The 25,277-nt window shown below is 37.3% G+C and overlaps 1 protein-coding gene across 1 annotated transcript in view; it reads left to right on the plus strand.

Annotated features, from left to right (window-relative positions):
- Positions 1 to 25,277, plus strand: part of IQCH (IQ motif containing H) — a 71,160-nt gene that overhangs the window by 13,513 nt on the left and 32,370 nt on the right. The window contains 9 exon segments of the mRNA XM_059824141.1: positions 3,574 to 3,685; positions 4,423 to 4,551; positions 5,492 to 5,706; positions 6,996 to 7,514; positions 8,147 to 8,213; positions 13,748 to 13,831; positions 16,177 to 16,352; positions 20,357 to 20,629; positions 22,581 to 22,772. Of these exon segments, the coding sequence (XP_059680124.1) occupies positions 3,574 to 3,685; positions 4,423 to 4,551; positions 5,492 to 5,706; positions 6,996 to 7,514; positions 8,147 to 8,213; positions 13,748 to 13,831; positions 16,177 to 16,352; positions 20,357 to 20,629; positions 22,581 to 22,772 (1,767 nt within the window).

Genomic DNA, 25,277 nt, shown 5'->3' on the forward strand with positions numbered 1-25,277 from the left:
ACATTAAAATGCTAGTTAGGAGCTACCAATTCCGGAATATGTGGTATTAAATTCACTAGGTTTTATGTTTATGCCGTAAAAGCTGTAGGTGTGAGTAAAGGTTTTAAATTGCACTGACATAAGCAGATAGAAGTCTATTGAAAACCTTTTTAAAAGATGCAATCTTTTAAATATCTTTTTAAGTTAGATTACTGAATAATGGTAATAAAACTATATGATGATGCTAAAAGTAAACCTTTTTCTTGCAGTACTTAATATTATTTTTATTATTTTTAAGGTCGTCTTGTAATTGAGTTGGCTTAATTTTAGTGAAAATAACTGAAGGATGAAAGCGTTTTGTCAAATTTTGCTTTGCTATCTCACTGAAGCTTTCAAGAGGGCAGCTAATGCAGCAAATAGGATGCTGAAAGAACATAGAAGAAGGGGATACAGACTGGGTGGAATTTTTGTAGGTAACTCTTTTGCGTCAGCTCCATAGTTCCACTATGTTGCCTGTACTATGTAGTGAATTGAATCATAGTGGCACTGTGCAGTATAAATGCGAGCTTAAATTACATTAACGTTGCATCTGTCGTTATTTTAACGTGACACGTGCCATGGACTTTGTAGAAATTAAATGATACAGCAAAGAAGAATTAAATATCTGTCTCCAAGTAAAAAAAACAAACAACAAAAAACCTCAGGCTGCTTTTGAACTCATACGCTCCACCTGAATTGCTTTTCTTTGTAGCTTATTACATCTCTATGAACACAAATGAAATACATATGTTTCATAGTGCTGTTTATCATAACAAAACTTCTGGGATTTAAAGTAGGATAAGACTGACCAATAGTAAAATCAGTGCTGCTTTATTGATACAACAGCAATAGCCTGAAAAAGGAGTCACTGTTTAATTAAATTTCATTCTTTTTATATTTTTTTGTTGTGTTCTCAACGAACTGCTGGGGCTGAGAGTGAGTAGAAAAGTGTGGTTTATTATTCCCTTTTCTCAGTATCAAGCCACTTATATGCCAGCTGGTATAAGGTTAATCTTTGTTATATGCTTATTGCTATTTTCTTAGAACACAAGGACATGAAGATTCATACATCTAGATCCCTTAAAGCGTAATGCTTCATAATGGCCACAACTAAAATGAGTGCCTATGATTTCTCTGAAAGATTCTCTGTTATTATACAGTGTATATATTTTCTATCTCCCTAATGTCTCTTGTGGACAGTGTTGTTATACAAATTGGGAGGAAAAATTATAATAGTTTATTTTGATCTATCTCATTTCTCTATTAGGCTTATAAGCAGTTCTTTAGAATTGCCTATCCCTTTCTATAAAATTGGTCGTTGATGTTACTCACTAATTATGACCCAACAGTGCTCAAAGATCCCAATCATCGCCTGGATCCTGTTGTACTAAAAGCTGTACAGAAGCGTGATAATCACTCATTAAAACCTAGTATTTTAAACCAGGAAGTCCCAATGTGCTCTGTAAAAGAGGTAAATACCATTATTCCCATTTCGCAGATCTATCAATATTTCCTAGCTTTCTGATTTTATGTATTTAATATTATCTTAAGGTAGTTTATAATTCATAATGGAATAATTTTTTAAAAAGCAAATAAAAAATTTCCAGCACGTTGGCATAAGGTTGTCTTCCGTATAGCTCATCAGTAAGGTTCAAACATTTCTATCCAATGTAAGAATTTCTGTTAGATTAATGGAGTAACTTCTAACAGATTGTCACCTACAAAAGCATGTGACATTTTTTTATTGGGCTTCACAGCTCTTTGCTGACTAAAGATGAGACTGTGGGATCTTGAGGTTCACTCCAAATTGTGAGGGAGATGTGCCCTGTTGCAGACAAAGCTGTTTGCTTCCTTTTCCAAGCCTGCCGCAGTTTCACCTTTTCCCATTTTTATCTCGCTCCAGTCTCTCAGTTCCTTGTGATTGTTTTCTGAGACTGCTTCCAGAACATACCCTAGTCTTATCTGCCTGATTCTCTGCCAGGCTCCCAGCCTATCTGCCAGGCTCTTTGTCCAGCCTGTCCCAAGGTTCTTTCCTAACCCTGCTGCCCCCAGGTCTTATTCCTTGTCCAGTCTGCCTGCTGGCTTTCCTCTTTACTCAAAGACCTGGTATTCCCCTCCAACTACCCTTCTCCTTGAGATTGATCATACATTCACACCTGTGTGTTGGTACTTATTTACTCTATTCATTCAAATTTAGTCGCTTCCTTGTGTTGCTTGGACCCAGCATGAAAGTTACCAGAGAACCTGTAAAGTCACAGTTGCAGTGGAGGTTCTGAGCAGCTTGTATTAGAGGACACGCGATCCCTAGGTACTTTAACTGCTAAAACTAAGAAACCTTTATCTAGATTTCCAAAAATCTGTTGACAGAGTAAGGTTTGATAGACTAGTGTTAACTTTTCCTTTTGCTTCATGAAACATTTGAGGTTATTTAAGCTGAATCGTTCATGTCTCTCTAGGTTTATCATTGTCTCATTTTTCTAGCATCAGCCAGGTGAGAGAGAACAATATAATCTTCTGCTGGTGGTGGTTCACTATCATCAAGTGAGAAATCTCAATGATGTTACTTGCCTTGAAGTTGCATGTGCTGTAATGCTTTAAACCCACTGAATATCCAGCTCTCTGTTTCTTCAGGAGTTGAGTACAACCCACATTGCAAATGGAATAGTATGTGTATTCCTATTTAGAAAGCAACTGAAGACACTTAGGATATTGGAGAGAGAAAAAAATGTTAGATGATAACACAGAGTTTTTGTATTTATAATACTGACATATAAGGTGGCAATATATTCTTTTCCCTGTGCAATGCTCTATATGTGCGATAATAAGCATAACAGTAAGACACATGATATTACTATCCCAAAGTGATGTGAGTCACTGCTTAAATTCCTGGCATTTAGAACCAGCGGGTCCCCTTTTTTCAGGCAAGCACAGGTTAATTGGGGAAGTAAGGGAGCTTTAATCCCCACATTAGCACAGCCAGTGTGGCGCATGTTTCCACGTCACATTATCAGGCTGTGTCGTTCCCTGCTGTCCTTGAGGAACCCTGAAACTTCAGAAGTCTGTGATACTTACTGTTCCCTGATTTGTGAATAGTTTCACATATTTTAATTCCATTGGTATTCTTCCCAGCAAAAATTTATTTACATATTTGAAAATATTACCTTTTCTTTCTGGTACCTTGCCTGCGCATGCATTTTATATATCAAAGGCTGTTCTGTCAAGAAATACTATCTTTACACTATACTCATTAAAATCGAGCAAACTTCTTGTGATTCCTTTATTAACCAATACACTGTTTTTTGCATAGCAGAAGTCACAAGACTTCAATTGGATTTAACTAATTTTGTTTTAAATTACTAAAGTAATGACAGTAGACAATACTGTAGCATGTTCATAAGTAGTAAAAGCAGTGCTTGTACTGTTACGTTATCAAATCTTAATGAAACTATTCATAGCAGAAATTAAATTTATTATTTATTATTCCAGGAGTAGAAAAGGGTGTCTTTGCAAATCCAGGATTTCTCTTTGTTAAAAGAAGATTCTGTCTCTTCCTAGATGTGTAGTCAGAAGATAGTGAAAGGTCACACAGTGAGCAACCCTTGGGATTTGTCTGCCTCTCACCGCGTGGATTCTCCCTTACCCCTGTTAGAAGAAGATATAACAAAAGGTGAGTCACAGATGCCCACCTGGGTACTGTACAGATGTATGCTACATAGGCACTGTTGTTTGCTGTTTGCAGCAGGTATCTGGTAATCAAATTTTCTGGCACCTCAAAACCTTGTAAGAATTGTGATCTCAGTCGTTGCAAAGGGTAGAGATCAACTTCGGACTACTCCATGTGGTAGCTAACTTAGGACATGTTATGTTGAGCATCATCCTCCCTGAGTCAGTTATTTTGTAATTCACAGAGTTCAGTTGCTACTGGAAAGAAGAATTGTGTGTGATGGAGGATTCTTGTATGACTAAATAACATGGTCAGAATAAATGGTCATGATTAATGTCTGGTTTCTAATCATTCAATCTTAACTAGACCTGCACTTGGACTATTTTAGCAATCAGTCCATATTCATGAATACATGATTACATTGTGGTTTACAAGAGTTAATTGTCATCCATTCTGCATATTAAATTGCCATTGTACAAGCACATAATTCCTTCTCAGAATCAGCACCATTACAATATGTTTCATGTATTTGTCAATTTTTATAGGCAAAGTTCACCTTCCTTGAGGGTAAAATATTGAAAGATAAGAATCTTTCAATAAAACAAAACTGCTTTTCCTGTTTTGATTTGGAATTGGAAGAACTTGAGTCTGCCTTTGTTTAATTCCTTCTTTATTGTTACTAATTCTTTTTTTTTCATAGCTGGATTGTATATGAATTGTTCAGTAATGTCATCTTGTAGGTATTCTGAGCCTAACCGAACAAAGGCTTATCCTTCCAGCAGCAAAGATAACTCTCCAGACACCTCCTGTTGTACTCAAAGCAGCGCCTTTCCAGGAATTTCACAGGCAGCACAAGAAGTCAGCTGTAGGTGAGTGCAAAGGATAAGTAACAACCATCAAGTGCATCTCCAACTTCGCTTTCAGGCCCTTGTTTTATCTCACAAGGAAACAGCTGTCTAATGAGCACTCACTCAAATCCTTAAGAATACTAAGTGCATAAAGATGTACATGAGCACCCTGTGTCTTGCAACTGAATGGGAATCACATTTCTTAATCCCTATGAGGATTTGGTCCCTGTTTATTTCTGGCATCCTAGTAGGTTCCTACCTGCATGTTTCAAATTCTAAGCATCTGAATCTGAAGATCTGACCGTTGATATTAGTGTAAAGCCAGTGTCACTGTCAGTTGTGACTTAATGGGACTTACAACAACTGATCAAGCATCGGTTTTGCCAGTGTGATTAAATGAATGACTCCTAGTAAGTGAATATACTCTGGGCAATGGGATTCTGATCTGTCGCAAAGTGTACTCAAAACTGTGGTTGCTACAGCTGCTTGTGGCATATGACATCAGTGTGGAGAGGAGCGTAAGAAAAATGAGCAGTAGACTCAGTAGCAATCCCATAAATTTAAAAAGTTCTCCTAATGAAAAGAGGCGGTTGAAAACTAAAATTATATATGGAATAACCTGGAGTATAAGTACTAATATTTTGACATTGTTATCCTGAGTATACTGTTGGCTGGCATATTACAAATTTTAAACATTACAGATTAAAACTGGGATACATTTTCCTATAACCTAATCTCAGTCTTCACAATAGCACCCTGTTATAGCATGGCTTACGGCCATCCAGTGGCATTCCTCAATGTTTTTTGGTGAAAACTCCTGAAATTGCAACCTGCTTGGACATGAGAGCTAACTGGAGCATGCTGGTACCTAATGGTAGGTAGTAGAATATCAATTTGGTGCCTTTGTTGCACTTCTTTTAACAATAAAAACTGTGATCAATTTTTTTTTTCTTTGGTACAGGAGAGATTTGTAGTAGGGTGGACCTTGAGAATACAGACACCATCACCTTCCGAAACTCAAAGGAAGCAATGTATGGCAAATATTCCTCTAGTAAAGGTAACATTGCACTACTTCCATCCAGCAACTCCATGGTTTCAGCAAGGAAATCAAAGCCAGTGTGGATGTATCCAGCTCAACAGTCGGAATCTGAGCTGCAGATTCCCTCTCGGACACAGGTATTTAGACAGTGAGGATAATGAGTTTTTTATTCATGTTTTCAATACTGTCTTTACCAGAGATGGTTTAGGAAGTGACTGTAAATCGCTGAATTTGGTACAGGAGGGTTTGAATCAAAGCTAGTAAATACTAAATACTGACGTAAGTAGGAAATACTTCGTATATTGCCAGTTTCTACTTTCTCAAGTCTTCTACCTAAATTTGTTTGCTTTTTCACAGAATCTTAGAAAATAAGTCTAGAAAGGATGTTACGAGGTTACCTAGACCTCCAGGCAGAATTACCTGTACCTGTAATATTGCGGACAGATGTTTTTCTAACCTGTTCTGAAAACTTTCGGTGATAGCAACTCCACAGTCTCCCTAGGCCATCTGTTTTAGTGCTTAACTAACTATCTTTACTGTTATAAAAGAGGTTTTTAATGTCTCATCTAAATCTCTCTCACTGCAGCTAAGCAAATGTAGTGTTTCCCTTTATACTTACAGAAGACTATAGGGGAGTTTGACCTTGACTGCTTAATGCTTGCTGATTGTTCTTGATCCCCATGCAAAAGGGACGTTTCTTTCTTTTTATCGCTAATTATTGTGTTCCACAGCAAACTGTCTGGAGTTTTGCTTGATCTTGCCAGACTTTTTGACTTTTGTGCCATTGAGGAGATCTGAAAATCAGAAATAAAGCAAACTTGAGAAATGGAGATCAATGAGTTATTAATGTAAATAAAAATAATTACCTGAAAATAGTTTGAAAATATTGCACTTAGATTGAAAAACAGAGCTAATGAGTTGCTGGCTAAATTTGCCAGTAAATACAGAGTTCTGTTAAGAGGCAAGGACATTTGTATTCCAAGTTTTACCCCGTTTGCATTTATATGGCAGGGTGTTACCCATTCTCCTGGGATAGGTGGAGGCAGTCTCGGTGGCAGAATTTTGCAGTTACTTTCTGATTGTAGTCCAGTGAATCACTGTAGAGCTTAATTTTTATATTTGGTAAATCCAGCATAGTTCCTCTGTGCGATTAATGTATTTCCGTAAGAATGCTTGTAATCTTGCATGATCTCTGAGGTCTTTGTGTGGCAATGGGTTTTATGGTAAAGCTGGGCTAGACTTTGCTGTTATGATGTATAAATCAGTATGAGTGTGTTTCAGATGCATAAATTCCCACAGTTAAGTCATAAACAGTAATACAGTAGTGTGTCTTGACCACTCATTTATGACCAATGGTAATTACGTTTAATCTGTGGCTATTCTTCTCCCACAGCCCCCGCAAATGTCTCCACGTCAGTCCTTACAGGATCCGTGCTTTGATTGCGACATTGCTGTTTACCATGGCACGATAGACCAGAAAGCCCCAAGCTTTCTGGCATTCAAGCAACATTATTGTTTATCTTGGGGGAGCATTGTCTTTTTTTTGGAACATACAGAAAAGCTTCTCAAGGAGTATGCCGTACCGTTGGCTACAATAAACTGTAAAAAGTTGGTGGAAGTTGCATCAGACTTTGAGCTTAATGAGAATCCCACCAAAAGTGAGATTCTGTCAGTGATAAAGAATCAATCAACTGTGGAAAATATCTTAAATCGACCTGGCCAAAGATACAAAGGCCAAGGGGGTACTGAAATGGCTGCTACAAAGATCCAAGCAACATGGCGATGTTACCGGGCCAGAAAAGCCTATGTCCATTTCAGGCAGCAGCAGTGGGCATCAGGTGTGATCGCCGTTTCTTGGCTCTTGTGTAATCACATGGCACGTGTGAAAAAGGCCCTGAAGGAATCACGTCAGAGACACCTGGAGAATTTTTACATCAGGGCCAAGGTGTGCAGTGCTACCAGCTGTTACGGCAGCACTTCTTTTCTAAACATCTCTTGCTTCAGTGATTGCAATAAGCTGTTTCCATTTTTTTTCCCTTTAACCATACACTTGTCCGAGTATCATATTTCATCCTTCATCAGCAATTCAGCCTTTGTGGCTGCAAAATCTGTTGCAGTGTTTCTATTGAAAATGTCCCTTCACTTTGACTTCAGTAGTTCTGTCAGAAAATCAATGTTTTAACTGCATTACCTTAGTTCGTTATATATACCTTGTGGCACTTAATTTGCTGAAAAAAAATCCCTCTCTTGTCTACATTCCTGTCACCACTTTGTCAGAAAGTATTTAAGTTTGCAGACAGCCTCTTAATTAGTGCTCACAATTTCATTTATGTTTGCTTTCTTTTTTTTTTCATTCATATTCTGTTAATTAAGTGAGCAGCCTCTAATCTTCCCCTGCCAGTAGCTTCATGTAGCCACCTAATTAAATTAATTGGGGAAGATGTTTTAAGTATGTAATTAAATCAATTAATATAATTTATGCCTGGCTTAACTGTACAGTGGAAAAACAGCTGAAGTTTGACTAGATGAATCCACTACAGCTTCCTGTCACTGATCAATGCTCTTCTTGATTTTTAGCATCTGGCAGCCAACTGGAATCGCATCAGGACCTCCAGGAGGACTATTATCCATATCCCATCATTAGGTATAACACTTTTTCCTGCAAATCTATCAGCAACCTCTATTACCCACCACATTATGACTCCTTGATTGAGTTCAAGGAAGGCCCCTTGTTTTATTCAAATTGGTCTCGGCAGGAAAATGTTCTCGACATGATGAGAGTAATAACACAGGGCCTTCGCTCGAAACGGCGTTTAATTTGGGGATTAAGCAAATAAAGTCATTATGTGGGGGCCGCTATTCAGTGGAGAGGTGATTTGCTGTAATTTGCTTTCATCTGTATGAAATGAACTAAAAAGTTGTATTTTTCCCCCTGAAATAACAGATAATGTTTTCAGTCGTCTTTAATGATAGGAAAACATGGGCCTGTGTGTGTTGTTGCTGTTACAGCAATAAGCCAGGATATTGCTTGTACACTGTTTTTAATCAAATGTGCAGTCAAAATGATAAGCTACATTCTCTGAAATTATTTAGTTCTAATTACGAGCAGATGGGATGCTTTATTTGCACCTAGGGCGCCTGAGCAAAAGGAAATGCTGTGTGAACAAGAATAATTAAGAAGTTGAATAGTGTTTTTTGCGCTTAAATAATCTGCAGTTTCATGTTAATTAGCACTAATGTAATTATTTAATTACATTTATGAATTGGGGAGCTTAAAAGCTGTTTTCTGCAATGCAATGGCAAAGTGTAGGTGTTTAGAAATTACAGAATATGATTTCTTGGGAATTTCTAAAATGCACCGATAATCACTTAAAACATGAAATCCTGTCAAAATGCTTGTAACTTGATTTATATTTTGCACTTACATAGCAAATTAATTGACCTGAGAGAGTCAGGATTTTGTAAAGTCAATTGGTTAAGACCTGAATTAATGAAGACTGTAAATAAGTTTTAAGCTCTCAATTTTGGAGCCTAGATAGCCTTTTATTTCAGGATTCTGCTGACTATGTTTAACATAAATATACGTTTGAGGAACAACTGTTTTTAATTACACCTCTGTCTTAAAGTCTCATGTGAATATGCTAGGTTAAATCATGTGACTGAATCCTATTTTAAAGCAGGATCGTTTAAAAATAATTTATACATTCCAGTGTTCTAAACTGGGTAAAAATGTGAAGGAGGGTGTTTGTACAGGAAAAAGCAATTACTAATTAGTTGTGTGAATTCAAAAATCAGCAGAGCTGTTGCACAACAGATGCTTTCAAAGTTGTATTAAAAAAAATCTCAGTATAATCAAAGCAGGGTAACATAAAAAAATTAATCATTGTGTCCCTGTTCCTCTGATGGATTTGTAACATGCAGTGGAATTTATAAAAGTTTTTAAATTATTTCAACCTCTTAAGTAAATTCTAAAACTCTAGGGAAAGTCCACTTCATGTATTACTTCACCTGGAGCCCAGGCCCTGATTCTGTAACATGTATTTACACTGTATAAAACAGGAATTTGTATATGTATGTGTAGGAGGCTGCAGTATTCAAGTGGAAATTTTCCCCTAATGAGGAAGAAAGTAAGTAGTAAAGATAATTTGAGTGCAGATGTTTTCTTAGAAAATTAGGAAACCTATTTAAGTAGGGCATGGAAAAAAATACATTATGCCCTCCAAAGGAGGGATTTAAAAGTGCTGTTTGAAAAAGTTACTCATGCTTATTTTTATTAAACGCATTGACTATATTGAGAGTTCTAGTAGAGTTCCATAGAGATTTTACATGAATTAAATCGTGGTAAGCATTTAGCTTATTGAAATGTAATGTAAATACATGGCATTTTTTTTCTTTTGAAATGTTAAGATTGAACTGGTTTTGAGAAACTTCAACATAAAATGACTAAGAAATTGACCAAATTTGGTTTTATATGATTTTAAGAATAGCTTAAAATTTAAAAGATGAAAACATGAAGTCTGTAAACTAAAAACCTTCTAAATGTAAGAATAGAAATAATTTTAAATGTTTCATTATTTTGCTTCTACACATTTGTCATTTTAAAAAACATTTGCAACACTTCCAGCTAGTACCACTGTGTAGTTTGTTCTCAGGTATTTTCCAATTATGCTCGTGATCTGCCATGTCTTGTAATATTTGTTTTGAAAAAGAATGGCTATATACCCTGAAATATTTTGCCTTCTTTTCTTTTGCCTTATGGAATGTTACAGATAAGAAGTCTGTTTGAGTAGACTTCTAGGAAGCTAGACAATTTAAACAAGCAACATTTATTTCAATCTAAGAGGACTGAATATGCAAAATAACGGCTGATTTCAGCAGGATTTTTTTCAAGGCCTGAGTCTGGATAATCATAAAAATGTGTCTAAATTACAAGAACTGGGACAGAGCAGATAAACACCAAGAGACAGAAGTTTGACGATATGCTGTTAGTGGTTTCTCTCTTCAGTTTTGTAAATCAAAAATAGGGCCTGAAATTCTCTACTCACATTTCCTTGACTTCAGCATTTAGGGCAAGTCAGAGTCTGATTTTTTGTTCCCATGCAAGCGGAATTCCAATAAATGGAGATAGTCATAACTGTGAACTTCTCAGCAGTCTTCATTTTCACAACAGTTTCAGGCTCACGTCAAGTTTCTGGAAATAATCCAGGAAAAGGGATAGTGAAGGGCTTGAATTATACTGCTGTGAGGAACAAATGTTTCCATTTATTTCACCAAAACTAAAACTTTGGTTTTCTAGTATAGCTAAAAAGAGAAAGTAGATTCCATTGTTTAAAGATTGTTTAGCGTTTTTCTCAGCTAGTGTAAGGAAAAATGAATTTGAACTTTCTAATCAGATTTACTCCCACGCTCTAATGGATGAATACACTTCTGCAATATTTGGGATTCAAATACTGTTTCTCTTTTCATTCAACTATTTTTAAATGATTGATCGATCTTTCTACCCGAATAGTTACATTTACAATAAATAAAATTTGTTGCCTTATATAACCTACTGTATGTTTATCAAAGCTTCCTCTTGTGTGATACATGAATCCTTTCTAAACGCAGTTTCAGTTGAACAGTAGGTGCGCCAAGAACGGTGAGAAAAGTTAGGTGTTATTTGTTAGACCTGTCCCAAGCACTGGGAAGCACAAGGTGGCTGAATCCTAGATAGCTCGTTTTCCTCCTTCCCCTTCAGACATCGACCCATGGTTACTTAAACTGTCACCCCCTCCCGCTCTGTACTGCTGCTGCTTTTTTCAAAGGCGGGTTTGAAAAGCGTTGGGGATTCTTTGTTGAGAGAAGACACTTTGAGATGAGCAAAATCTATTAAGAAAATGGCAGTTAAGGGACATTAGGTCATGGCTGAGGTTGAAAGGGGAGGTGGAAGTAGGCCCTTTACCATTAATTCATATACCCCTTATTTTAGTACTTCTGTAACTCTCCTTACACTTCCCCCTGTGTGAATTGGGAGCATTCCACTGAAGTCATTGCACGTACACTACCGTAAAAAGGAGGAAGGCCCTCAGTGTCCTTTCAGTGCCACTGAACTGAGAAACCAAAATTCTTAGTTCTCGCTTTGTGAGGCCGACCCTCCCGCCAACCAGCTCCATCAGCGGTGTGCCACGATGCACTGATGCCTTGTGCAAATGAACAGCCACGTCCTCAAGTGCTCTGCCACCACCGGCTTTTGTCAACACCATTATTTTCAGACACCATTTGGAGTTTAACTTACCCAGATTGCAGGTATAGATCAATGAAAGTAGGGGTTCTTTGAATCAAAATAGGAGTTTTGGCTTCTGGCAAATGCAAATTTATCTGAAATGTTTCATGCATTTGAGACCAAATGCTGTAGCGCAAAATGTTAGTGATACATAAACCAGCTGTACGTAACAAAACAGAAATGATGGCACAGGTTATAGTTGTACTGGAACGTGTAGGCTATGATCACAGTAAATGTAATTCATTTGGGTTGAATTTTGTTTAAACTGCAAGGAAAGGCATATTAAGCCTCCACCTTTAATAAGCATTGTCAGATGACCAGCCATGTAAGTAGAGAGCGTTCAGAATGTATCAGATGTGAGGATTAATGTGGTTCGTAATGTCCGTTGGAAGGTGAATGATTCACAAAGAGTGAATATTCCTCTCATTAAATCTAATGGGGTCATGTCAATGGAAGCTAACATATTGTGAATTAATATGTTTTATTAACATATCTAAGAAAAGTACATGTGGTAGTTGGTATAATGCTATAATGTATCTGCAGAACCATAGCAATGTGCAAGTTTTAACTTTTGTTTGATTGCTACTTTAACTATTATTCCTTTCAAATAATTGCTGATTTTCCAAGTGATATTTGCATGTTATTTTCTTGCCCAGATTTAGTTCTTAGAAACAAATGTGTTTTCAAGAAGACAGTTTAGTGTAGGAAAATCGGCTACTTTCTGCGTTTGAACTTTAAATGTTTTGAAATTGCTAGGCAGCATTGTTAGTGGCTTAAAATTGGTTTAAGTTTGAGTAATCAGAGCAAACTTTTTCAAATTACTGTAGCTTAATATTAGAGTGGCAAAAAAATGGGTATCTTTTACATTGATGTAGTTCTGCAGGTGCCTGGCACCATTGTGCTAACTACAATATGTAAGTTTTACAAGAAATTACTAAAAATGAAACTGGTGAGTTCCATTTCTCTGTATTTTGTTACGTTCTGCTCTCCTGTGTGCAAAGTGTCATTGCACAGCACCTTAGAACGCTGATTAATTATAATAATTGTCCTTGTAATTTGCCTGGGAAGATCCACTATTACTGTCTTCCAAAATGAAAGCACTGAAATACTGAGCAGATTTTAGTCAAACTAAATTTTTCATAAGTTTCAGATGATTGGTCGTGTGCAAATATATGGAAATGTTGTAAGGATCTTGTTAGTGGATCAGTCAAGGTATTATGCCAAACACTGAACATTAGGCTCAACTTCCTTATTGATTCAATCACAGCTATTGCAACTAGCAACTCGCATTGTCTGGTTGTCTGTGTTCGTATATACACGCTATTAATTTAGCATTAGCTGAATTTAAAAATTACAGGATTAGAGATTATAGTGACAGCGGTCATGTCATTTACTGCAGTCTTTATGAATGCGAGTGTGCCATCAGTTGGAAGTCTGACCTCCAAAGAGATAATCCAAGCTCAGACAGGCTGCCACTCATTCATCCTCTGCAACAAAGTGATCAGGTATCACTGAGACATCTCCTTAATGAAGTGATTTTGTTGCCTTTTATCTGTGTGAAGGACAAAATGTACCAGGATTCTTGCTTAATGATGGTGTCATTTTTTTTTCAGTGTTTAAAAGAATCCAGCAACATAGAAGACTCAGACGAAATAGTCTACATGTTTAGATTATAAAGCTGTATAGGTCTGTGACATTTAGGTCTGTATTTAAATTCTCGTGACATAAAAACATGATGTTACATAGATTCACTAATAAAAGTAAATTCATAAAGGGGATGTAATTAGTGCTATACCACGTTTAGGATTGGAAATACTTTTATTACAGCTTTTTTTAATCCAAAAGTCTGATTTCTTTCAAATATGTTCCAGGGGGTTTCTGAATACAGTTTGGGGGGGCCTTTACTTATTTTCCAGGATATTCCCAATGCATCCGTGAGCATATTCCTGACCTTGCTCTCCAACAGAATATGCAGATGGGAAGGCTGTGTGACATACTGGGTATGTAATGAGCTGTTGGCTGCCTATTTTTAGTCGTTATTTGCCCATAGTTGTGAGAATGACCGATGAGGACTTTCTTTTTGTATTAATGTTAAATTAGAGAACATGTAAGCTCAGAAGTAATTTATCTGCTATAGCATTTGCTCCTGTCCACGTTATTCATAAGAAGGACATGCTGATTCTTTCTGACTCCGTGATAAGGTAAAGCAGCCTCATCCTGTGGCATGCTGAGCACCACAAATGATCAAAAGTGTTTAGTGTTCTACAAAATTAGGTAGCTAATTCTGCTAGCGTTCATTCAGGCTCATACGGAGAGAAAGATGTGCTAGAAAAGAGCAAGCCCTTATTTAAGCCAATTTTTCTAGAATTAGAAAATGAGGCAAAAGGCATACATTTAAAAGTTTTTCCTAGAATGGCAGTCCTCTTTTAAGCAAAGCAATGAAGAATATTATTTGTCAATGCCCAACTTCATTGGCTCCCTGGAATGACATACTTTACATGATTCATGTATATTTCAGTATCATTATTATTTTATAAATGCCATTTAGTAAGTTTGTAACAAAAATATATTAGATGTAGAAATTTACAGTTGCCTAAAATAATAATGTAATTGCCTTTATATATTATCTAGGCACTAATATTGTTTTTCCAGAGCACAGTTTTATTTTTTCATTTTTTTAACACAGATTTTTTTGTCTCTAAAATGATGGTTAGAAACTTAAAGGGACAAAGTCAACACATTAAACAGGCATTCTTTCTCACTTTAAAATCTATGAACATGAAAATCGGTTCTGCTGTAAAATCTGAAATAGACCATGAGTAAGATACAAACTAGTTAAATACTAACTAAATTATTAACTAGGTCAGATGCTTTACCTGTGCCTGGCAGAAGAGCATTGATATTTACCGTATTGGTTTCCTTTTTCTTTAGAATACCAGAGGATTTCCTTGCTTGTTGTGACCTGCTATGACCCAATCTGTCCCTGGAGCCCCACTGTGTCCAAAGCAGACTTGTATATCTCTTTATAGGGCAGCGCTAAGAGTAGTAAAATGTGTTGCAGCATTTTATTCAACAAATTCACTTGAGCTTGTCAATTTTTGACAGTGCAGTCCATTCAGCGTTACAGCCGACATGGGCGAGTAGTCTTTTTGTACCCTAGCTGGTAAATTTCCAGGCTCATTGTGCAGGTTTGAGTAAATGCCTAAAATAAAGTATTGACTAACAGTTCTAATGAACTGTTCTTTTAATTATTTTAAAAACTCATATGGTAATGAACTGTATGATATAAAGGCTCTGTTGGGGCTTCAGATACAGGGCTGATTGTTGGATGCTGTACTACTAAAATGCTTCAGTTGAGATTCTGGCCTTACATTTTTAATGTGGGTTGTTTGCCTGTAGCAGTACGGCAAAACGAAGTGAATGAGTGGGATATCTTATTCCTTTATAACGTTAGGCTCAGGGTTTCCTTAGTCCAATACTTGCTTTGCTTCTGACTCATTCACGTGTAATAGCAGTTGTCTCTGGCACTTTCAGGGCTCTTGTTCCTGTGCCCAATAAAGACAATGAAAGACTTCCAACTGATTTCAGCAGGAGTTGGATCCAAATCTAGGAGTTCTTCTTGGCAGGGTATTCTATTGATGTTGCAAGGCCCATTAATTCATTAGCTCATCTATTAACATTAATATTTTAGAAGAGCAGAGTAGTTAAATTTTTCCAAACCAGCATATATTAAAGACTTTCAATTCCTCACCTCTAAGTATTTCTGTGTACACTGTCTTTCAGCCCAAGTTGTTTTACATGCAGAAAACCAGATTTTCACACTGTGGTATTTAACTAGCTAATCTGCACACTCACATGCTCAGCAATAGTTATTAATGGTATCCTACCGTGAGCTTTTATGTGGACAGGACAAGAATAGGAACAGGCCATGCAAAATCCAGGCAGCGTATGAAATTGCTTTCTAAACTTAATAGCTCAGTTTTACAATTTACTGAAGTTAATGGGATATATTTTTAAAGCAGCGCGTCATTCCCATTGATGTTACTGTGAGTTGCGCACATAAATCCCCCCGCAACGCTTTCAAAATTCTGCCCCCAATATGTTCTGCAGATTGAATTCCAAAAACTAGCTATTTCTTTGGGTTGCTGACCTGTCTTCAGAGAAATGCTGAAGCACAGAAAAAGCAGTTAAACCACTAAGATTTGGGAATTTCAGATCTAATTTTTATTTCCAGTGCTCTTTTAGGGAAGCTGTTCATTAGCAAATGATCAGGAATTATCAGATTGCTGCTCTGAATGGAGTCTACCTTTCTCCCAATAATGAACATTGTGCCCCTTTGTTTTAGATGCCAACGTGGACGTCATCTACATCTGCCCCCTTCATCTGAGTGAGGAGTTACTGCAGTATTACAATAAACTCCTGGGTCTGCAGGCAGCTGTTAGATCTGGGAACCCTGAGGACATGGGTGACCTGCAGGACAGGTTCAAAATTCTCACCCCTGAAGCTATAAACAGCTTCCCTGTGAGTTTGTCTTCTAATTACTACAGCTTGAGGGATGCAGTAAAATTAAATTGGAAATTTTATAACTTGTAACGCTCTGGTACACATCAGTGAAATATTATTGCAAGTTTAAGGGCTTTACTGATTAGACTACTAGTTAGAGCATTGGAAATAAATATCACGGTTTAGCTTTATAGACTTAGTTGAGACAGTCCTATATTGGCTATTTGTAGACCACTGTCCCGTCTTACTATATGCTTGGGACTGGGAACTTGATAGATTTATATCTCTAAGCAAATCATAGCAATAAACCATTCTTATTACTCAAACTTTATCTCCGGGTAGCCCAGCATTCAATCGTTCATGTGTTTGTAGTGTTTCTTGCAATTAACTCGAATGCAGAACTACTTAAAGAACAGAACTTAAAACTACTTAGGTCAGGTAATAGAGAAATATTAGTTCCAAACCTGTCAAGTCAGTTTTAAATCCATGTGCTAAAACATGGTCTAAAAAGAAACCTTAATTAATGTACGCTACTTATGGTGTTTCTGAAAATACTGCAGTGCAGTGAAGACTCTTTACAGTTGGAGAATAATTTTATATTGTAAATATCAAGTCCACAGTGTCTTAGCTGAGATTTGATTTTTATGAAACTTTGTGATACATTCATATCTCTAGGGTCTATGCTTGAAGCCCTGCTCCTGTTTTTGATGTATATATTAATAACCCCCTTCTAGTTATTTTGTTGAACAAGTATTTGTTATACCATACACTGATTGAAACTGACGGCTTCGGACAGTAAAGAAGCTTTTTATATTTTGTAAATGTGTTGGTTTTCAAATATAGTTCTACAGTAGCGTACTGTTCAGGCAACACTTGAGTATACATATGAATCCTTTTCTCTTGAAATAGTCTGAAAACACCTATGTGAGAAAAGTGCTTAGCTCTTTTGCTGCATAGGGAGGGACCCCTGAGTCAGAGCTGTCTGATGAATTCTGTAGATATGAATGTGTTCTCTTTTCTCTGAAGTTGGGGAAAAGCATCAAGATGATACTTGTGGGTTTAGGAGCTGGCTTTTCTTTAGTATTGTCCTTTTATCTGCATACTGGAAACCTACAAGAATCACCGCTGCCTGTGCTGGGCCTTCACCTTGTGAAGTAAAATTATTGGCATGGTAAATCCTTGATAAATACCAGTGATATATTTTTTTTTCGTTTTAAATTGCACTTTGACAATTGTAGCTGTCTTTTCTCTGGATACTGGGTTATTTTTCCAGTACTAACTACCAAATATTGGAAGCTTTAAGAAGCCTTCTACATAAAAGATGCTAAAAATATATTCGAAACCACATCATATTATGGAAATATTCCGAACAAAGTTTCTTTTCCAGGTGAAGAGCAAACAGCTTTGTGAAAATTTACTATGCAGCTGTGATTTACTGGGAAAAGTTACATGCTCTGATGTAGGGAAATAACCTTAGTTACAAGGGCTATGTGGTTCTCTCTTGGCTGTGGTTTCCACCCAGTTGTGGAATCCTGAGAAGTGTATTAGTGGCGTGTCATATGCAAAATCCTCAAACTACCTTGTTTTCATTAAGCATATGTTCTTTACCATCTATTGGCTAATGTGTCCAAGAAAAGCACCTTTTGTCTGGAGAAGAATCTGTGCTCATAACTGATACTGGTCATCCATTGGCTTCAGTGCCCACGGATTTAACTGTCATTTTTGCCTGTGTAAGGGTTAGAGCTTTGTAGGATCTTTTTAAGCATCTCTCTTCTGGGTTATTTAATAAAAAGCTTTTGTTGTACCTACGATATCTAAATTTATTCCTAATATATGAAAGTGTGGCTTGAAGGCCACCTTAGCAGGCTCCGTTGAGCAATTCTAAAAGCACAAATCACCCTTGGCCACTTTCCTAGCTATTTTGGTGGAACTGGGTGGAAGGACGATCTGTGGAAAAGACACCCAGGTGTAGACACCCTGTGCCACTCCTTGGTGTCTGCAGAGGGGAGACAGAGAAAGACTGTGAGAAAGGGGGTCCCCATATACCGTTGTCCTTAGGCATTTGCTAGCTATTAGAATGACCTCTTGTGACTCAGTGCACCCAGGTGCACTGTGAAACACTTCCAACAAAGGGTTACACCACCCTGATTCTCAGCCAGCAGCATACCAAAAGAGCATAGTGGCAGCTTTACTCATCATGAGAAATTTAAAAAAAAAAAAAAATCAACAGGCTTGAGAACCAAGAACCAGCCTTGTGCTTAACCCACTAACCACTCTTCTGTGCAGTTGTGCTGGAATTCTAAGGATTCCTCAATTCTCCTGCTTTTACCTGCTTTCACTCGCACTACTATATCATGGCAGCTATACCACTCTCAAAGCAGGAATGAACTAGATTTTACAGCCTGTTTCCTGCACTCCTTAATTAACTGTAAAATCCATTATTGAGAGACACAAAGCAAATCTCGTCCCTACATCAGCACTCGTGGCCCCAGGGAGCAAGTGACCGGGGCTGGAAATTGATCCTGTTCTCTCCATGGCAGAACTCTGCCACGAGACCAGCAGAACGGGCCATCTCCCTGCTTTTACACCACTGCTCAAGAGAAAGGAAACAAATGAATCAGCACATTGAGAATCTCAGTTTTAAAACTGACAGAAGGAAAAAGACTCCAGGAAACTTGTTTGTTGTTATTTTTGCCCTTATACTTACGTGACTCCCCTTTTTCCTACTAGAACCTTGAAAAGTATCTCATTTCTCTGACTTACATCCTCACTCTCCTTGCAGTATGTCTGACCCCTTTACAGAGAGGCTTGAGCGCTTCTTGGAGCTGTGTGTTTGGTATGAGAAAGCACTGAGGAATTGACAAAAGGGGATTCCTTTTGTCCACTTCCAGGGGCTCCCCCATCTCCTTTTCCACCATCGTCCCCATCCAAGTAGTGGAATCAGGATTTATACTTCAGTCCCTGTGAAGGAGCATCCAGGACTTTGAAGGAAAATATTCTGGGTTTTCCAGTCCTGGAAATCCCCAGCAAATCCAGCATTTACACTATCATGAAAAGGAATACTTTCCTGACTAACGGCTAAATTAGATGAAATCTCAACGTGACGAAGATTTCTTCTTGTTACGATTATGATTTGTTTATGGCAACCTATTGCAGTGGATGTCTATTGCACTATTTCTGCATGATGTCCATCCCTATCTGTCTCAACCTCAGTGCACCTCTATCTATACCTTTGGAAAGATAATTGGGTTATCTGCAGGCCACACATAGGATATGTCGTAGAAAATATTTTTGAGGTTTCACCTGCCATGACTAATACTCTTCATTTAAATTTAGAGGTTATAGCGTCTGTCATGAACAACTTGTTCAGCAATAGATGTTCTTTTTTTGGAAGAAATGAAAAATTCCTCCCCAAAAGTTGAAACCCTTGTACTTTAAACAACAACAAAAATACTACCCTCTCATCAAGTACTCTGCCGTTGTGTTTACAGTAGCTATCAGAACTACTGTGTAATGGAAATGTATATCCCCAGTAATTTAATGTGATCAGTGAAAGCTTTTGTAAATCAAAATGTTTTATTCTCAGAGAATCACTTAAAATACTGCTGAACCGTATGGTGAAATACATTCCCTGCTATAGGGGTTTTTCTTCATTTTTGTATTGATTTTTAGGAGCTTTAGAGTTAAACCATGCCAGAAGTGTTGCTGAGATGAATCACTATTATCCAAAGGCCACCAGCCTCTCTGCCGACTGACAGAAGGATAATTCCGCATGGATCAAATAAATACAGATGTGTAGTAATTAGTTCTATTCCCAGTGAGCCCATTTCCAACACACTAAAGATGTGCACGATTATGGAGCCTCACCCCAACAGCTTTTATCAATTTAAACTGCTAAGCTACAGGATAGGTCATAACCTAGCCTGCTATTAATAATGTATTTATTGTGTGCAACACTATAAATTAGGTTCATGGAATAGAAAAGAACACCTTTTAACAAGAATAATGCTATCTTTATACAGAAGCATCACATGTGCCTAGCCACTCAGCTGAAGTACAGTCCCAAGACAATCAAAAGAATAAAAATTCTTATCCAAAGCAAAGATGCCTACATTATTGGAGGGGTTCCCCACAAAGATGATTTAGCAGTGGCTGACATGCTAAATGTGCCTATCTTAGGCTCGGTGCCAGAAGTGGCTCATCTCTATAGCACCAAGTCTGGAAGTAAACGAATTTTTGCCAGTGCTTGTGTGCCAACCCCCCCTGGAGAATCTGACATCTACAACGATGAACAGGTAAGCAGGATGTGGTCTGGGACGTGTCAACGTGCAGATGCCTGTTATCACTTGATAGGATGCAAACTTTGTACAATTGCGATGGCTGTATTGATTAGAGCCTAACTGGGTTTAATTAAATCACGTATGAGGCTGGGTTCTTTTTTGGCTCTATCTGACCAATTAAATGCTATTCGTATCCTGGTCAGGAAGTAATACAATTGTTCTGGTATTCTCTGTGGTCTTTCTTGAGAATATATAAGGGCGTTTGGCCCAGTTATTTCAAACAGTTTGCGTTGCTGCCCCATGGCCTCAATGAGACTAATAGGAGTTTTACCAGGGACTGAAAATAAACAGGGATTTCTGCGGAAATTAAGTATTTGACGAAGGGAAAATTTCTTCCACTTAAGAAGTCAGCCTATTCAAATTGAGGTTCACTGAGCATATCTGTAACTGAAGTTTTACCTTGTTATCTGGCTTATCATTGCTAAATTCACCGATCTTGTTAGCATGGCCAGTAAGAAAAGATATTACTAAGCTAAAATTATACGGCACAAGAGTTTTCTGTACTGTCTTCAGTTTACCTATATTCATTTTGCATGCGGTACCTCAGTATTTCATGCTATAAGCTGATTTTGCAATTTGCAATGATAAGTCTAAGTATGATCTGTACTGCTGGTTTTTTGGGGTTTTTTTAAAAAGTATTTTTATGGTGGTGCTACATCTCATACAGGAAAATAATCAGTGCCGTGGTTTGTAGATACTTCCGCTTCTTCGAGAGGCTTTTCATATTGCTTTGCTTTTTATTAATCACCTTTAACACTGAAAGCAATCTAAGCTACACAAATACATTGCAACTTCTATAGCAGGTGAAATAAATGTATAATCAATGATCTGAAAAACAACTGTTTGATTTATTGTTAAATAATTTATGTGAATCTAATACTTTTGATTCATACTACAGTGTTATGGAAGTTCTACTTCTGTTGTTTGCTTGTATGAAATATTGACGTTTTGGGTTAAATAATCAAAGCAAGGTGACGCTATGTTAAAGCACAATTCAATTTTCACTTAAAGATAGCGCGTAATTCTTTGATTGGTACAGTCCTTACAAAATCATTGATCCTTTTCGTTACTGTAGGGGAGTCATCAAGAAAAAACCATTTATGCGATTCTCAAAAGCCACAAATAATAGTATCTGGAACACACATGTAATTGTATTTTAGGTCAACATAAAAAAAAAAAAAAAAAGAAAAATTCCCAAAATTACTATGTAAAAATGTAGAAGGCTATGCCAACGCAACGAGATCTGATAATACTTTTACCAGGTTCAAAGGCATTTGCAGTTTCTAAGAAGCTAATTGCATCGTACACCAGCTGGGCAAAAGGCATTTTAAAGCCGTTTAAATCTGTGTACATACACAAATAAATAATTAGCATTTTTATAAAGCCCGCCTGGTAACTCCTTCATACATTTATAATCATATAATGTACTCTCCAGGAGGAAAATTTCACAGATGTTTTGGCTGGTGTTAGAATCTGGCACAATTGTTTCTCAGATTTTGCAAATAGTATAGTCCATCCTATGTTATTCCTTGTCACAAACATTTATTGAGCTGTACCAATTACCCAAAACCTTAAGATCCTGATTGGACAAAAAAGCCTGAAGGGGGAAATTTCTCTCTGCAAAATAGAGCTCTGTTGACTGCCACAGGCGCTGTGTTGCTGTTTGGTAGTCTGCACAAGTGGACTCAAGTACAGGATGAAAACCATAGGTTCTTCATCACAAAACATTCAGGGTTGCTTTTGCTACGTATCCAAGCTAACTGTAACAACACAAGCACCTCTAAGAAACAGAAACCATCGTTAGAAAATAAAGGGCAAGTCCAAATATTTGAGAACCGGAAGTCTAAATTGAGGAACAATTTAATATTGTCATAGTGCAAAATATCTTTGTGTCGTTGCTCCACAGATGATTAGTGTTCTCAGCCAGCTCGTCATTGACAATATGGAAGTGCGGCGTTGGTTGTTTAAAGTGAATGATGAATCCAGAGGAAATGGCACTGCTTATTGTGACATTATTTCGCATTTGAAATGCTACCACTGGGTTCAAAAGGAACGTCAGAGGCACAGCCCTGAGATATGGAGTGAGAAGTGGGCACACGTAAGTAACAAAGGAGCAGGGTGTCTTGCTTGTTGTCTTAATAGTCCACAGAGGTTCTTCCTCAGAAGAAATCTTTCCTCTGAGCTTTCATTTTAAGACTTTGGTAAGAGTTGATATTACAGAGGCCAGACTAGCTTGTAGAAAGCAATAGGTAACAGTAATTCAAATAAACCAGTGAAATATTCCAAAATATAAATGAATGCCTGGCATCCAGCTGTGGAATAAGTTGGGTGTCACAACACTTCGTTCATATGCAATAATGTGCAAATTTTACAGTGTTTTTTATCCAAAGTGAGGGCATGTATAAATGAAAGTATACAGGCGGCAGAGCCTTGTATCTGCATAGAAGCTTAGAATTACTGGAACAGAGTGTTGGACTAACACAGCTGAACAATACTAATCAATTTGAAACCACATACCAACTGATTACTTTTAAATCTGCTTTTCTAAAGATTATTTTTTCTGTATGTTTTTCCTCATTTAATAACTTCTAAACCTGTTAGCTTTTTTCAGCTGTATAAGGCAGAACACTTGAGGTCTCAGAGATCTTTAGATTCCTGCATGTTTCATTACAGCGGGTGTTTAGGTAAGGAGAGAGATCCTATAAATACTTAACTGAGGGAAACAGTGTAGCATGAGCTCACGCACTAGTAGATTCCTAAGAATCCACATGATTGAGTGAGGCTGTAAGATGATCCATTTCAACCGCAGAAGAATCCATATGAAACTAGACTTCATTAGTTCTGGCATTCAGAGAACTATTTGTAGTTTAAATATTCATTGGTATTTAAATGTGTTAATTTCAATAAGCATTTGATATTTCTGTATATTGTGCCAAATTCATTCCTAATGTAATGGTTTTAAAGCCAGAAGGAATGTATCCAGAAAGAATTGTTTAATTTGCATAAACTACTCATTATAGCTCTTTTGATTTTTTTAATTCAATCAAAACTGTTTTGAAATTTTTGTTTGATTGAATTATATTGTGTATTAAAATTTCAAATTGTGCTAATTACAGTTCTGTTGCATTTGACAACTACGAAATAATTCCACATTATAAAATAGAGCTTATCATATAAAGCTGAAGGGCTAATTTCTCCGATCTGCTAAAAATCCCTCGCTCCGTGCAAGTCAAGCAGTACAAAGCAGAGAGGTGGAGAGCCACCCCAGTGGAAGCGTTGTCTGGCCACAGAGCTCTCCGGGACATAAAGCTAACAGTAGATCCGGATCCTGCTCCTGCCATCTGAGTCAGTGGGGCAGAAGACGTGATTCACCAAGTCTAGTTCTTTGCTAGTATAAATTCCCTTTATAAGTGGTATTACCCAGTGTTAGTATTAGTGTTCCTGTTTATGTACCTTTCTAATTCTTTCATGGCTAAGTGACTCTGCATAAAGGACATAGTGATAACTGGCTTTCTCTGGTTTCCCTTTTATCCTGCATTTATGTTGAGCTTTGATGCAGCCAGGAATCCCCCCTTTAGAAGCCCTTAAACATTTGTTGGAAGTTGGAAAATATATACAGAATAACATATTTGATCTCATTTCCTAGAGTCGGCAGGAAAGCTTCCATAAATCCAGGCTAGTATTAAAGTGGGCTTTGGCAAAGAGTGAAACTTGCTGCCATGTTGAACGTCTTCTTTGAATATGTGTGTTCAGATGTTTCTGCCTTCTGAGTTTAGCCCTTTTTTGTAGAACAGGAGACCTTTTTTATATATAATGAATTGCAGTCTCCACTGAGTATTACCACTGAGAGCAGAGGATTAAAATCATCCTTTGTTAAGGAATACCATTGTAATGATATACATTTAAACATCAAAGCATTAGTTTATGAGCACAGACATGCTTTAATGTCCTATTACAGTACGTAGACCTGTTTCTTTTGATAATGAAGACGTTGTGTCATGGGCATAGGCTGCCACATACAAAACGTATGCTGGCAGGTTATTAAAAAATTCAGCTTCTTGATGAAAGACTATCCTGCAGGCTAAGAGTACAGTGAAAAGACTCTCCATTCTGGTAGAATTATTAGAAATGAGAATATGACTGTAAGCACTAAATTATGTTAATACTTACAAATGGCATCATTTGCATAGCAGTTTAAGACACGATACCCAGATTCTCCTCATTGGTATGTAGTAGGCAACAGATTAATGTAGTTTGTGAGTTTGAACTGTGTAAAAATCTATTTCATCTAAAAATGAGAGACTGATTTTAGATTCCTCATTTCAACCATAACATTGGGCAAACAAAAATGCAGGACAGGATTATCGATGTATTTTACCTTATTAACTTAATGCAGCATCTGAGTTATCTGAACAATTATTTTGCAACTGCATGAAGGGTAGAATTCACAGACTGTGCTAAACATCTCTAAGGCCTTCATCCTACTGTGCACTGCTGAAGTCTGTCAGCATATAAAAAATTGCATCCTGAGGCCCAGATTCTAATGATATTTAATATCAAGAGAACTGCTGCCTCCCCAAGTGCACGTGTGGCAATTGTGAGG

The sequence above is a fragment of the Gavia stellata genome, chromosome 13 (assembly GCF_030936135.1).
Source record: "Gavia stellata isolate bGavSte3 chromosome 13, bGavSte3.hap2, whole genome shotgun sequence".
Classification (NCBI taxonomy): Eukaryota; Metazoa; Chordata; class Aves; order Gaviiformes; family Gaviidae; genus Gavia; species Gavia stellata.